Raw genomic sequence first — 14,384 nt, forward strand, 5'->3', positions numbered from 1 at the left:
CCATATGCTGACGCGTGAACACGTATGTCTTGATGGTATGTTTGATGACATACAGTCACCTATGGGATTTCGACAAATAGCACGGAAGGCTTTGAAGAAATTTAGCAGTAAAAACAGCACCCGTGCTTTCAGTGAGGAGCTGAGGCACGGTAACCGGGGGCCGCAGCAGCCACCAGATCCGCGCCTCCCGCCGTTTTGCCGCCCGTCCCCTCGGCTGCTGTCAGCCTTCACGGCGCGGAGCCGACGGCGGGCCAAGCTCCGGCCCCCCTCACCTCCCCTGCCAGGAGACGTGGCTGCCCTGCCCCTGCCCCTGCCCGCGCCCGCGCCAGGACCCGGGCAGCCCGATTCCTGCCGATACCTGCCCGGCCCCGCCGCCTGCGGGGAAACAGCTGCTCCAGCGCCGCCGCAGTTTCGATTCCCGGGAGCGAGGCAGCAAACGGCGGACGGCAGCCGGGCGAGGAGGCGCGACGGCCGCCCCGGGGACCCGGAGGCGGGGACGCCCGGGCCCGGCCCGCCTCAGCCCCGGCCCCGCCTCAGCCTCGCTCGTTTCCTCCGCTCCCTCGGACGGAGCCGGGCGGGGGAAAGGGGGGCGCTGCGCATGCGCGGCGCCGCGTGCCACCGCCCCGCCGGAAGCGCGGCGGCAAGATGGCGGCCCTCCTGGCGCGGCTCTGTCGGGGGGCCCCCGGCCTCCGCCCCGCCCGCCTGCCCCTCGCCGCCGCCGCCGTCCCGCCGCTGCGCCGCCCCTCCGCGCCGCCGGCGCCCCCGCGGCCGCTCAGCTTTTCGGCGGCCGAGCTGGTGCGCGCCGCGCCGGGCCCGCTGCGGCCCTACCTGCGCCTCATGCGGCTGCACCAGCCCGCCGGTGAGCGGGGCGGGGCGGGGCGGGGGCGGCGCCGTAGCCATGGCGACGCGGCGGCCATCGTGACGCGGTCACCGTGGCGACACGGCGGCCATGGCGACGCGTGGGGCTGCGGCGGCCGCTGCGGGCCGGGGGTCGCCGCCGGTGCCGGCCCCGGGGGGGGGGCGGGGGCCCCGTGCCGGTGGCCGTAGCGCACACACCCACCCCGCCCCCGCCCGGGCAGAGTTGTGGCAAAGCACCGCGTGTCTGCCCGGCAACGCCGCCCCGCGGCAGCCCCGCCGCCCCCCGCTCCTCGTTTCCCCCCCTCACCCCACCCGCGGATTTTGTCTCCCCTCAGGGACGTGGCTGCTGTACCTGCCGTGCACCTGGAGCATCGGCTTGGCGGCCGAGCCGGGCTGCCTGCCCGACTGGCACACGCTGTCCCTCTTCGGCGTCGGAGCGGTGCTCATGCGGGGAGCCGGCTGCACCATCAATGACATGTGGGATCGCGACTATGACAAAAAGGTGGAGAAACCCCCGTGGGCTTGCAAAGACCTAGGGAAGTGAATTGCTGGTTAATTGACCGAGTACGCTCATCACCGGTGATTCCTTGCTGAGTGCAGGCACAGGGCTCCAGGTTCAGAAATTCCTCTGTGTTTCTACCTGAGATGCATGCAGTTAATTTGTCTGCGTTTCCTCCTAGAATAGTAGAAATCATTTTATTTTGTAAAGCACTTTCTGTGGAGGACTGTAATAAGTCTTCTAGAACACTTACCTCCGTGTAAGATAAAATATAAGTTGTCGTCAGCTGTAGGAGGTACCTGAACAAGTTTATTTTTCAACTTTGTTTTGCGTGACAGAACAAAATAAATAACACTTTTTTGTTACACTTGCCGGTTACGATTGTCCTGGTTTTGGCTGGGATAAAGTTCATTTTCTTCCTAGGAGCTGGTGTAGTGCTGTGTTTTGGATTTAGGATGAGAATTATGTTGATAACACACTGATGTTTTGGTTGTTGCTGAGCAGTGCTTACACTGGTCGAGGACTTTTCAGCTTCCCATGCTCTGCCCACAAGAAGCTGGGAGGGGGCACAGCCAGGACAGCTGACCCAGACTGGCCCAAGGGCTATTCCATACCGTATGACGTCATGCCCAGTATATAAACTGGGGGGAGATGGCCCTGAGGGGGGACCACTGCTCAGGGATGGGATGGGCATCAGTCAGTGGGTGGTGAGCAGTTGCATCTCTTGTTTTTCCTGGGCTTTGTTCCTCTCTCTCTCTCATTGTTTTCCTTTTCATTACAATTTATTATTATTATATTTTATTTTATTTCAATTATTAAACTGTTCTTATCTCAACCCATGAGTTTTCTCACTTTTGCTCTTCAGATTCTCTCTGCCATCCCACTGGGGGTGGGCAGGGTGAGTGAGCGGCTGTGTGGTGCTTGGTTGCCAACGGGGGTTAAACCACAACAACAATCTACCCAAGAACCACTTCTTTTTTTTTTTTTTTTTTTTTTTTTTTAGTTTTCAGGAGCAGAGTTTCCTTGAGTGTTGTTAATTTCTTCATAACATAATAACATAAGAATGGCTGTTAAGAGTATCGTGCCCAACCCTGAGCTAATCCTCTTGTATTATGTTGTATTTTTTGTCTCCCTTTTGTTCAGAAGAGGGAAATAAGCAAAAGGCAGTGCCCAGTGTCAGATGTTGCAATGTGCACAGGTGCAGGCTTGGAGGGGAGTATCCTGGTGATGCGTCACTGTTTGCTTGTCCTGTTTTCTGTTCCTATAGTGTTCCTCTGGTTTTGGGTTTCAATCAAAATCGGCAAGAGACCGGATAATGAGCCAATCTGATGTGTGAAGTTCTTTGTATAGCACTGTTGTGTAGGCAATGAATCAGTACAAGTTTTATGGCAGCTTTGGATGGTTTAGGGTTCAGAGGTTATTCTCAACAACATAACGCTAAAAATATTTTACAAGGTTGGGTGTGTGATTAGTAAGATGGCATTTTCAATATAATTCATTCATTTATGCATTAATGGGATGCGGTTAGATGTAAAGTTTTGAAAATTCCCATCGCAGCTCTTTCTTAAATATCTTAAAAGGATAGCTTCAAAACAAGTGCCATAGAGGCCAGGTCAAGAGCAGGATATTGACTTGTGTTGGTGATGGTTGTCTGGGGTTTTAGATTTTATGTTACTGATTATTTGGGAAATGTTTTCTTTTCTTTAAATGAAAGACCCCATGTTTGGTTACGACGTGCAGTGGAATTGGTCACAAAGATGTTAAGTGCATGTTTAAATTGCAAAAGCAGTATTTGACATTTAACATAACCTGTTTCAGGGGGGAGAACAAACTAAAAGTTTATTTAAATTCACATTATTAAAGCATATGCAGAACACTTTATACATACATAGTATTCTGTAAAAAGTTGGCTTTTGAATGTCTTTGAATAGACTTTATACCGTTTTCATCAACAACTTTTGTCCTTTTTTTTTTTTTTTTTTTTTGTCAATGGTCACCTTTGGCAAGTAACTCACCATACATTTCAGTTTAACTTTTTTCTGATATTTGTTTCTTCCTTCAGTTTGCCTTGTATGATTTCTTGTTCCAGACAGAGTTTCTAAACTCCATTGTATCCCGATGAGGATTAAATTACTTGTCCTTTCACTATTACTAACAAAGGTTATGTGTGCTGGAGGAGCCCTGCATCTTTACGGTATTTTACATGGTAATCACTTCAAAGCGTTTAAGCACAGAAGTGCTGCTCGAAATTGTGATAGTTAGCTCACAACTTTTTAAGTCTGATTTTTTTTTCCCCCCCTAAGGTAATAAAGTTCATATACAAGATGTCTACAGTGTTTCTAATCAGCCTCATTGCACACAAGAGGCGCTTTATTTCTGCTCTAGTTTTTAAAGCCTGCATGCTTCTATTATGAGCGCTGCTGCTTAGAAATACAGCTCACGTCCGTGATGATATGCTAGGTTTGTATTGTTGAAGGAACCCTGTCTGCTACATTCTGTGACCTGTTTCTGTTTATTTTTCCGCTTATATGCCAATGGTGTGACTTTTAGTTTTAAGATACATTGGAATGTGTTGTGTTGGATTTGATACATTGGAATGTGTTATGTTGCATTTGGTATTAACATTATTCTTTCCATTTTTAGGTTGCGAGGACAGCAAGTAGGCCCTTGGCAGCTGGAGATATCTCCACTTTTCAGTCCTTCATTTTTCTTGGGGGACAGCTTAGCTTGGCGCTTTGTGTGCTTCTGTGTCTGAATTACTATAGGTGACGTATAAATTTATCTTTTGTTTTTTTTAAATTTGATTCTGGGTCCACAGTTCAGCACAGAGATTTTCAGCAGAAAAGGTGTTGGGGGCAGAGGGAGGAGGTTATTAGTCGTGGAATTTTATTTGAAAGTAAAAGAATTAGTTCAGTACTATGTACAGCTCCTGTAATGCTGCACTATATCTTGTGATCTTTAGACTGGCAAACAATAAACCTCTTGCTACTTTTTACAGTATCATTCTGGGAGCGGCCTCTTTGTCTCTTGTGATCACCTACCCTCTGATGAAGAGAATAACGTATTGGCCACAGTTAGTTCTGGGTGAGCTGGAAATATTTTTACTATTTTTTTCTATAGATGTAGTTTTTGGGGTGTTTTACAAATTAGTAATTGAACCTCAGCAATCTGATTTTTTTATAACTTTATATTCAAATAAGAATACCTTATAGACAAAGTTCTGTTGTGCCAGAAGCTTCTTAAACAATTTATAACACATACAAGAGCTGATGTTTGAGTTTGGGTTTTTTTTGGTTAAAAATCAGTTCCTTATTTTGACAGAGTGAGGGGAGGGAGAAAATAAATATTTGTCATTTGAGAATCAGCTTTAGTTTCAGGGTTATCTCGAAACTTTTCTTAAGCATGCATTTGTCCTGCATTTCAGTCTTCAGCCTCTAAAATAACTCCTGTGCAGAAACTGATGGTGCTTGTATTTCAGGTTGAGCTACTAAAACATATCTTTGTATCTTGGCCTTCACATTCCAGCTGCCTTCAGCTTTTTCAACCGAAATTGACATTTTCAGCTTTGAAGTACCATGGTTGGCTGCTGTGCACTCTTTTGCAGTCAGTTATACTGGCGTCTTTTGTTATACTGACATCTAACTTTTTTACTTTAGACTTTACGTTTTAACTTTAGATCCCTTGTTTGAGTACACTGGAATAATACTGTGCAAATGTTTCCCTGTGCTAATTAAGTCAAATTTAATTTGGGGAAAAACGTGTGCCTATACATATTTCTCCTTGTACGTCCAGAGTATTTAACGTCAAATTACTTGTATTTATTACCTGACTGAAAAGAAGTGGTAGAAAAAAAGAGATGCCAGTATTGTACAAAAAGCTGCTGATACGATACACACTCGAACAAGTAATATTTAATTCTATACATGTAATTGAGATTGCTCCTGGCAATCTTGTAACTTTTTTTCTTTTTTTTAACTCTCTCTATGTTTTTAGGACTTACATTTAATTGGGGAGCCCTTCTTGGCTGGTCTGCCATCAGAGGGTCATGTGAGTGGTCTGTGTGTTTGCCCTTGTACTTAGCCGGAGTAATGTGGACGCTGGTATACGATACCATTTATGCACATCAGGTAGAGTAACAGTGGGAAATTTTAGATATCTGTGTATGTTTGCGTATTTAACTTACAACTTTGTTGTCAAACAGCAGTACTAACCTGTTGCAGTTCTTCACCCTCAGCTGAGCTAAAACAGCACCAAAGACACCCTGGCCCTTGGACCTTTTATTGCTGTTCGCAAATGTTTTACATATCGGGTAGAAAGCTGGAAGTATAATGCACTTTGTGTGCTTATGCATTTGAATTGTGTAAATAAACTGAGACGTTGGTATTAGCTCTTGACTGCTAAAGCAGCTCTAAGGACCAAGCTAATTTAAATTTTAATGTAGGGACCTACAAACGCACTTAAATTGGGTACTTAATAAGCAGCGTTGGAAACTTAAGCAAGGTCCCCCTTTTTATTTTTCTTATGAAGCGGCAGTTGGATTGTGGACGTTTTGCTAATTCACCCTTTCGTTCTAGGATAAGAGGGACGACATCATCATCGGCGTGAAGTCAACAGCATTACAGTTCAAGGAGGATACGAAGCAGTGGCTCAGTGGCTTCAGCCTTGCAATGCTCCTGAGTTTGTGCGTGGCCGGAATGAATTGTAACCAGACGTTCCCATATTACTCAGCTGTGGCTGCCATAGGGGCTCACCTAGCACACCAGGTTTGATGGATTTATTTATAGTTTTTCCATGTGGAAATTCTTGATAAGAAATCAGAGTGCTTTTCAACCCCCATCAATTTGCCAACTACCTAAAAAAACCAATTCCTGTAAAGGGAACTGAAGTCTTCTGACAATAAGCTTGCTTCTCTTAAGTACGGTTTGCAGACCTTTTGTTTGAAGAGACCTCCAGTGGTCCACAGACTATAGAGCACTGGTTTGCAATCTGTTCCTAACCAAAAGAACTGCCTCGGGTTAAGCTGTGATCTCAAGGGAATGATTTTCTTCTCGCTTCCAGTAGCGGCTGCAGCTAGATCCACCTCAATGTCCTGCAAGATTGTGCAGTTTTTACTGTTCTGATACAGCTCTTGCTATGTCTGGCGCATATGATCTGAGACTGCAATTGATGTATATTATGATCGCTCACTTTAAAATATCATATGGTGTATAGTATCAAGGACACATGCAGGCTTTTTTTAATAACATGCTGTACAGTAGCTGTATGAAAAATGAATGTTGCATGTTCTGTCTCTCAGAGATGGTTAATTTTACATCTAAGTAATTATTCTGTACTGTGGTCTGGAGCTTCAGTCCGGGATCTGACAGTATGACAAATTTTTCTGTGGCTTGTTCATCTGTAGCAGATGTTAATATTATAATTTTATGGTAATTGACAGTTCTAATTCACAGTTCTTTTTATAGCAGAGAACAGTCCAGTTCAGTCTTGCAGTTGTATTAGTTTATAAATTTTAATGAATAACAGAAAGAAATTAGCTTTGTCAGTAAATGAAGCAGATAGATAGGATCTTGTTACTCTACTTTCTGAATCCAAGCAACTGTGTTGCCCAGTCTTGTAGTGACAGGTCAGTCTATATGAAAATTAATTGCTGGTCTTGATAGGTGAGTGATAGCAAAGCAATTTGCAAGTAGTAAAACCATCAGTGAAGAAGTTAAGTCTGTGGTTAACATGAAACTCTATAAAGCACATGAGACTTACGTTACACTTTAATGGGGGGAGCTCATGCAGGTGATGGATGTTGAACATACCTCTGAGTAAGAAAATTCTTGTGATGATGTAGTCTGGTACTTGTCAGCCACTGCTTTTTGTAGCAATTGTGCTTGGAAATCTATGAGGGAAAGAATACTACGTTCCGCTGCATAATCATTTACAGTTTGTATTGTCAGAGGCTTTACATTGTAGTTCTGGCACAAATGGAAATTACTTTCCTGCAGGGAAGGTTTTGATAAGTGAGAATGCAGACCTATTGAATGCAAGTGGTGAAGAGCGCACGACATTTGTGTAGAGTGCCAAAGTCACAAGAGCAGCATTCTTCTGCGTGCCACAGAGTAGCTTCTCTTTGAGTGATGACTTTTAGTTCTGCCTAAACATTGTCATGCTTATCTTCTTGTGCAAGATTTCTGAACTTAATTGAGTTTAGAAAGCTGAGTAAGCTGCATGAGGGGTAGGTTTTCCTTAATTCGTTAAATTGGTGCCTGAGACACAGGAATTTGGGTCATGAAGATGTCAAATTTCTATCCCACGCGAGAAGTTCACTGACAGAAAAAGAACATCTTTTATTTGCTTTGCATTTCTGAAGGTCTGTCTTGTGGGTTAGCCGCTGTTGGGTTTTATTTGTCAGCTCAGTGTTTTCAGTTCCCTGTGCTTGAAGGGCTGACAGGTTTTCAAGGGCGTGGGTAACATCATGTCTTAGAAGCTTGTGGACAATGTTTCAGGTTATTTGATCAGAACCCAGCCCTGTAGCCTCTCTACAACTGCAGATGGCAGAGGATCAGGTTTCCCAGGGAAGGTTTCCCTTCTTTTAGTAGGATACGTTCGGTTTTGACTTCTTCAGAGGCTGAATTGCAAGGTTTGAGGTTTTGGGGGGTACTTTTCTATTAATCCTTTCACTTGTTTTGCTTAACATTTCCTCTTGTCATCCTTCTTAAGACTTTTGCACCAAGTTTTGTTTCCGGAAATATTTTTTAGTAACTTTGCTCTTGCTGCGCTGTGTGGTTTTTCTTACCTTCAGTTGTGACTCACAGCAGACAGCTGCCAAGCTGGGCAAGCCTTGCTTCTAGCTGTTGTTGCAGGTGTCTCGGTTCTTTTTTGCAAGAGAGTTGAACGGACATGGCTAAGAGCGACTGGGCTAAACCAGCGCTGTGTGACTAGGCAGGGCTGGGCACCATCCTGTGCATTCCAGTTAGCCTGATTCACTGCTGGCTCTACTGAAACACAGAGCAACACCTTGCAGCAGAGATTTAAAGGTGCAGGAAGGTTTGGGGGGGGTTATTTTTATTTAAAGTTCCCATTGAAGAATTAGGTGGCCACCTACGGAGGAAAATCTCAAAAAGACTTATTTACATGCCCAGATATTTTTACATTTTTAAATATCAAACCAGTAACACCAGTATCCAGGCTGTTTATACAGTCCTTTGTTGAGAGGGTCTGGGAATCATGTTCATATGTGATCCTTGACTTCACTGCTGTATGTTGAATAAATCTGTCAAGTCAAACATAGATGCCAGTTATGCAAAAAATTCTTTGTAAGCCCAGAGTATTCCTGTTTCTTGTGGAGGTAAAGGTGGACTTTAGAATTTGAGATTCAGTTTTTGAAGTTACAGATCTTTTTGTGTTTTTTTGTGATGTGTCAAATATTTATGAGTCTATAGAATAATAATGCTAGAATGTTATACTGTGCTTTTGCAGATTTACACTTTGGACATAGACAAACCTGAAGACTGTTGGAAGAAATTTGCTTCGAATCGTACTGTAGGAGTTCTGCTCTTCATAGGGATTGTGCTTGGAAATCTGTGGAAACAAAAAGACTCAAAAAATGTAGAAGAGCCTTTAGAAAACAGGTAGTTGAAATTACTATAAATACTGATATTTTAGTCCAGCTAAAATGTAAGTACTGTAAGAAGGAAAACACTTCTGACATAACTATAGCTGCTTTATACTGTTTGTTTATAAAAGCTGGTGAAAACATTCTGGTTTCTAAAAACATGCAAATGAGATTATCCTACAATATCAGTTTTGACTACCCTTAAATGACTTCAACCTTCATAGAAGCTTCGACAAGTGAAGCTGCTCTGCTGGTCCTGTGTAGTACAAGCAAACTTCTGTCAAGCTCTCAAGACTGTGAGCCCAAGATTTTATATGAAACAGATGTCTCTTAGTGACAGCACGTGGCAAATTGCAAAGTGAGTTCAGGATGTAAATAAAATCTGGCTGTACGTGTTTGGTGTTCTGATTTATTACATGAATAATTTTCAATTTGAGTTAGCACTTGTTGCGTGAAAGAATTGCAATAACAATTTTTATCCTGAGATGTCTAGAAGCAGTCAGGACTCTCTGAGTGTGTGAGGTCCAGAATAAGACACCAACAGAAAAGTACATAAAATTACCTTTTGCTCTTGCTGTGATTGCTGGCACTGGTTCCTTTTCATGTGAAAAGAACAGGCTTCTGTAAAGTTGCCTGCACAGAGTGAGCTGAGCTCATTTATCCAGAATGATTTGAACACAGACTACTGACTTAAAACAAAAATAGAGCATCCCAGAGCTATTGCAAAGTGTGCGTGACTGGTGGATGACCCTGAGCTACAAATTCATCATGCAAAGTGTTCCTCATTTTTTATTTTTATTTTTTAATTCTGTTCATTTTGATCTACGCCTACTGGTTTTATTCGTAGTCTTACAGGAAGAACTTGTTTATAGGAGGATGCCTATAAACCATAAAAATAGCAACTACAGGCTAACGATTACATTTTCAACTGGTTTAAGCTCTCTCAGTTACATGATTTGCATGGTAGTTAAACCTTTCTTTAACTCATGGTGTTAAAGAGCTTGTATGGCGTGTTCTGGAATTAGTTTCTGTGGAAGGATCAACAGACACGCCTGTTCTAGGAAAACGATACAGTGGAGTTTATCTCAGTTTACATACTGGTAGGCAACGCAGGTGCGCTTTTCTCCATAGGTGGCTTTGCCTGTGCCTGCATGTGGGACTGTGGTTCGGTGATGCAAAGCATTTGGTTGCCAAACTCATTATGGTATTCCAACAACCCTCTCTGCTGTCTGCTCTGCTCCTTGAGCGGTGGGGCACAACTGTGCGTGCAGTCGCACCAAAAATAAGGCTGCGTACTGCTCTAGCTCTTGTCCTGGTTTCGGCTGGGATAAAGTTAATTTTCTTCCTAGTAGCTGGTGTAGTGCTGTGTTTTGGATTTAGGATGAGAATGATGTTGATAACACACTGATGTTTTGGTTGTTGCTGAGCAGTGCTTACACTAGTAAGGACTTCTCAGCTTCCCATGCTCTGCCCGGTGCACAAGAAGCTGGGAGGGGGCACAGCCAGGACAGCTGGCCCAGACTGGCCAAAGGGCTATTCCGTACCATATGACGTCATGCTCAAAACTGGGGGGAGCTGGCCAGGAGGGGGGACTGCTGCTCGGGGACAGTCTGGGCATTGTTGGTGGGTGGTGAGCAATTGCATTGTGCATCACTTGCTTTGTATATTATTATTATTACTACTACTACTATTTTACTTGATTTTATCTCAATTATTAAACTGTTCTTATCTCAACCCATGAGTTTTCTCACTTTTCCTCTTCTGATTCTCTCTCCCATCCCTCCAGGGAGGTGGGAGTGAGCTGTGTGGTGCTTGCTTGCTGGCTGCGGTTAAACCACGACAGCTCTGAAGATGGGTGTCATATTTTAAGGGTATTTAAACCGGTATGTCTGAGAGACATTGCAGTCCAGAGCCATGCGTTCAGGGTTTCCTAACTGTAGTTTTGCATTACCCATGATGGTGAAGAGGCAAACAAGTTCCTGTTGCAGGGAAATGAGAAAGCATATAGTGAATCAATGGCTTTGGTCGCAGAAGATCCTTTTTGGGGCTGGAACTACTTCTTTTTAATGTACACCTTGTAAAGTTGTTTTTTCTTTTACTACTTAAACCAGCAGTGTCAAATATATTTTGAGCAAATTAGAAAGAGTAGATTTTTCATCCTGGCTCCATGTAAGATAGAAATATGTGAAAATGTTAGGAGGCATAACTGCTTTTAGGACCTCCTTGGTCCTTACACAGAAATGGTTATTAAATAGGGTTTCTAATTTTGGGGTGGAGGAAGTGTTAAGTTGAAGAAAAGCAGTTTAAAAATGAAGAATAGTAAGTTTCTGAACAATTATGTGACAAAGCTGCATTTTGTAGAGGGACAATTGGATGCATCCAACTTTGTGTTGAACTTTGGTTGTAAGGCATTTACTAGTAACATAAAAGTCTTGTGATGTAGTTAGTATGGAGCAGTTTCTTAATACTTGTAATATTGCCTTAGAGAGGTTGTGGCAAAAGTTACTCATCCATTTTTAACATATTAAAGTGTCTTTAAGTAGCTTAGATTTGGGTAGAGCTCACATTTTGTAGTGCCTTTGAACCTGCTGGTGTCCTTTGTCTGATGACAACTTGTCACAAGCGTTTGTCTTGTAATGAGAGAAAGAAGAAGGTGTAGCCAAATAGAGTAAAAATTCAAGTTTCAAAACAGTCCTCATGTCCTAAACTTGAAAATCATTGCATGTTTTTTGGGGGAGATGTCCAAATTAATCTCAAAATGCATTTTACAAAGATAAGCCATAGCTGTATTTTAGGTTCATTGCCTGAAAAATGAAGGAAGGTTTAGGTTCTAGGCTCTAATACTGAGAGTGTTATTTGCGTGAGCATTTTATGATTAATACACAGAAATAAGAAATCACTTTTCAAGTGCAGAAGAGATGAAGGCTGAACTACTTCTGGCTAAGCCCCTGTTTGTATCTGCTGGCAGATATATGTACATATCTTCTCCTTCCATTCCCAAGCTATTCTATTCCAAATCTTCACAAAGACACTCTGCTGTATTTAGATACAGTCTGTTGTTAAACTCTCAAATACACCTATCTCTAAGCAGCAGCTTCATTATTAGCTAGTGTGCTTTTGCACAAATAAACAGCGTCCTCAGGAACTTTCTCCTCCAGTGTCAAATGTTGCATTTTTCCTCCCCTTCCGTTTCCAAATGTTCCTCCACAGGACGTTGAGATAGCGAATGCTTTCGGAGGCAGCAGGAAGGTCAAATGTGCCTTGCAAAGGCCAACGTGAAACACTGGGAGTTGCTCGGCGAAACAGAAAACTCTGTAACCAACGCGAACGCTCGCCTTTGTGCGCTCCCATTGTGCTTTGTAGAAAGGTGTATCAAAGCAACACCAGCTCTTTGTCCAGGAGCAGCCGTACATAGGTAGGGTGCTAGTTCCTGCGGTGATACGGGGAGGGGTTGCCAAGGCATCGGCAGCCCTTCGTGGTGGGGCTGGGTCTTTGACTCAGACGCCTGCTTGGGACAGTGGCAGGCGGGAGCTTTCACACTCACCTTTGCCAGGGGGAGGGACTCGCCATAGGGTCATCCAAGGAAAATTGTGCCTGGATTTTGCTATTCATGTATTTCTTGGTAAATACGGTATCCTTAATGCAAGGGGGTCAGATTTTTCCCTCCCTCTAATTTCAGAAAAGTATGCACTGCAGGCATAGCTCAGGACATGCAGGCACTGCATGCACAGCTCAGGAACTGTGGTGTGCGAACAGCGTGGGCTGGAGGACATGGGACGGCCAGCGTGGCCGGATGGCAGCCTGGCCAACAGGGGCTTACCAGTTCAGTAGGTCAAGCACAGCACCAGACACTCGCAGCAGGACATGGGAACTAAAAGGAGGCTCGACTCAAAGTCAGAAAGGTGTGTCAGTGTGTGGAAAGATCAGAGCACCCTGTGGGCTGAAGTCGCTAAAAAGCTGGCTGAAAATTAAGGTAACCCATCACCTGTACCAGCACAGCATTGTGGATAGCTGGTATTCAAGGAAGACGCTGAAAGCACAACCCTTGCGATGAAAGACTGGTGTGGTAAACAGAAGTGAGAGATGTATTTTGTGGGCGCTGCTTTGTTTTTTCCTTTTGGCGAAAGCAGGGAAAGGGCCATTAATTTGTTTCTAAACACATCACAGTGCAAATACCAGGAGAGAAGATCCATTTAAGCTTCAAAACAAAGCTGATGAGAAAAAAATGTGGATGTTAACCGGCCATGGATAATGTGAAGTTTCAGTACTAGCTGAAGGCTCCTGGCATACGGGAGAGGTGAGTTCCCTGCAGTGCCTCCCTGTAGTTTGTGACGGAGACAAAAGGCCAGAGCAAATTTTAACGCGGTGTGTGCTAGGTACAGTGCCAGAATGACAAAGGAAATTGCAAAAAAACTCGTTGGTTTTACAGCACTTTTCTTTTCTTGGATGGTGGTGTTTAAAAAAAACCCACACCCCTGTCCCCAGCCAGGCAGCTGTACACATGTGGTTTTGTCTGAGCTGAGCAGGAGGAGGTCCAATACAGTTAAGAAACCAGAACAAAACCAACAACAAAAAACAGCGTTCAAATGTGAAGTTCAAAACTTTTGATACAGCTTTGATTTCTGGAAGACTGAGCGGAAATCCCTGCCCTAATGAAAACAAAACAAAACCAAACCGAAACAAAACAAAACCAAAACCCACCCCTGAATGTTTATACCAGGAGAACACAATTGCTGTGAGGGCTGGGGGGGAGAAAGCAACTGCATGTCCGTTCCACAGTACCTTGTTTTTTTTCCTGGACTGGTATCGAAGTATTGTTCGGCTCTAAATGAAAAGCATATTGAAGGGAAATAATTTTATCTCCTAGTTAACCCTTCAGGCAATAGCACACGCATAGCACAAGGGGACTGTTTTCAGGAGAAACTTCAGCAGTGTGAAGTGGCTGCTTAATAGAAAGACCTGTGTGCATTTTGTGTTGGCTGTCATGCTGTAGCATGGCCAAATATTTGTCAAACAGATTTTCCAGCTTCATCAGAGCTTATTTTCCCCCAAATGCTGTCATGCTCTTAACCACTTTTTCAGGAAATATAGAAATGGAAATAGAAGTATTTGAGAGAAAAACGAAGGAAAGCACAGACTTTATGTACACCATAATGTGTTTTTTGGCAATACCTGCATTACTGTTGTGCTTTATTTAAGCATTGGTTGGGAGAGACCTTGAATTTATTTGCTTAGTGTTGGCTTGATGCTTTCCCCCCCAACGCACTTCCACATGCGTGACACCACACAGCGGATGCAGTAACGCAACAAATGAAACATGTGACAGGTGACTGGAAAAGGTGTCGCGCTGACCGTATCTGTCAGACGGAGGAGCTGGGAGGTCTCCTGTCTCGTTCCTGCTTGGGGGGAAGACCCAGGGCAGAA

At 44.0% G+C, this 14,384-nt stretch overlaps 1 protein-coding gene across 1 annotated transcript; it reads left to right on the forward strand.

Annotated features, from left to right (window-relative positions):
- Positions 1 to 645: 645 nt before the first annotated feature.
- COQ2 (coenzyme Q2, polyprenyltransferase) lies at positions 646 to 9,293 on the forward strand (the record flags this gene model as incomplete). Its single annotated transcript, XM_082316400.1, has 7 exons — positions 646 to 859; positions 1,194 to 1,360; positions 4,001 to 4,122; positions 4,356 to 4,441; positions 5,351 to 5,484; positions 5,932 to 6,120; positions 8,825 to 9,293. 7 exons carry the CDS (start codon positions 646 to 648, stop codon positions 8,978 to 8,980), a joined length of 1,068 nt encoding a protein of 355 aa, XP_082172526.1. The 3' UTR covers positions 8,981 to 9,293.
- Positions 9,294 to 14,384: the final 5,091 nt, after the last annotated feature.

The sequence above is a fragment of the Platalea leucorodia genome (genome assembly GCF_965183815.1).
Source record: "Platalea leucorodia genome assembly, chromosome: 6".
Classification (NCBI taxonomy): domain Eukaryota; kingdom Metazoa; phylum Chordata; class Aves; order Pelecaniformes; family Threskiornithidae; genus Platalea; species Platalea leucorodia.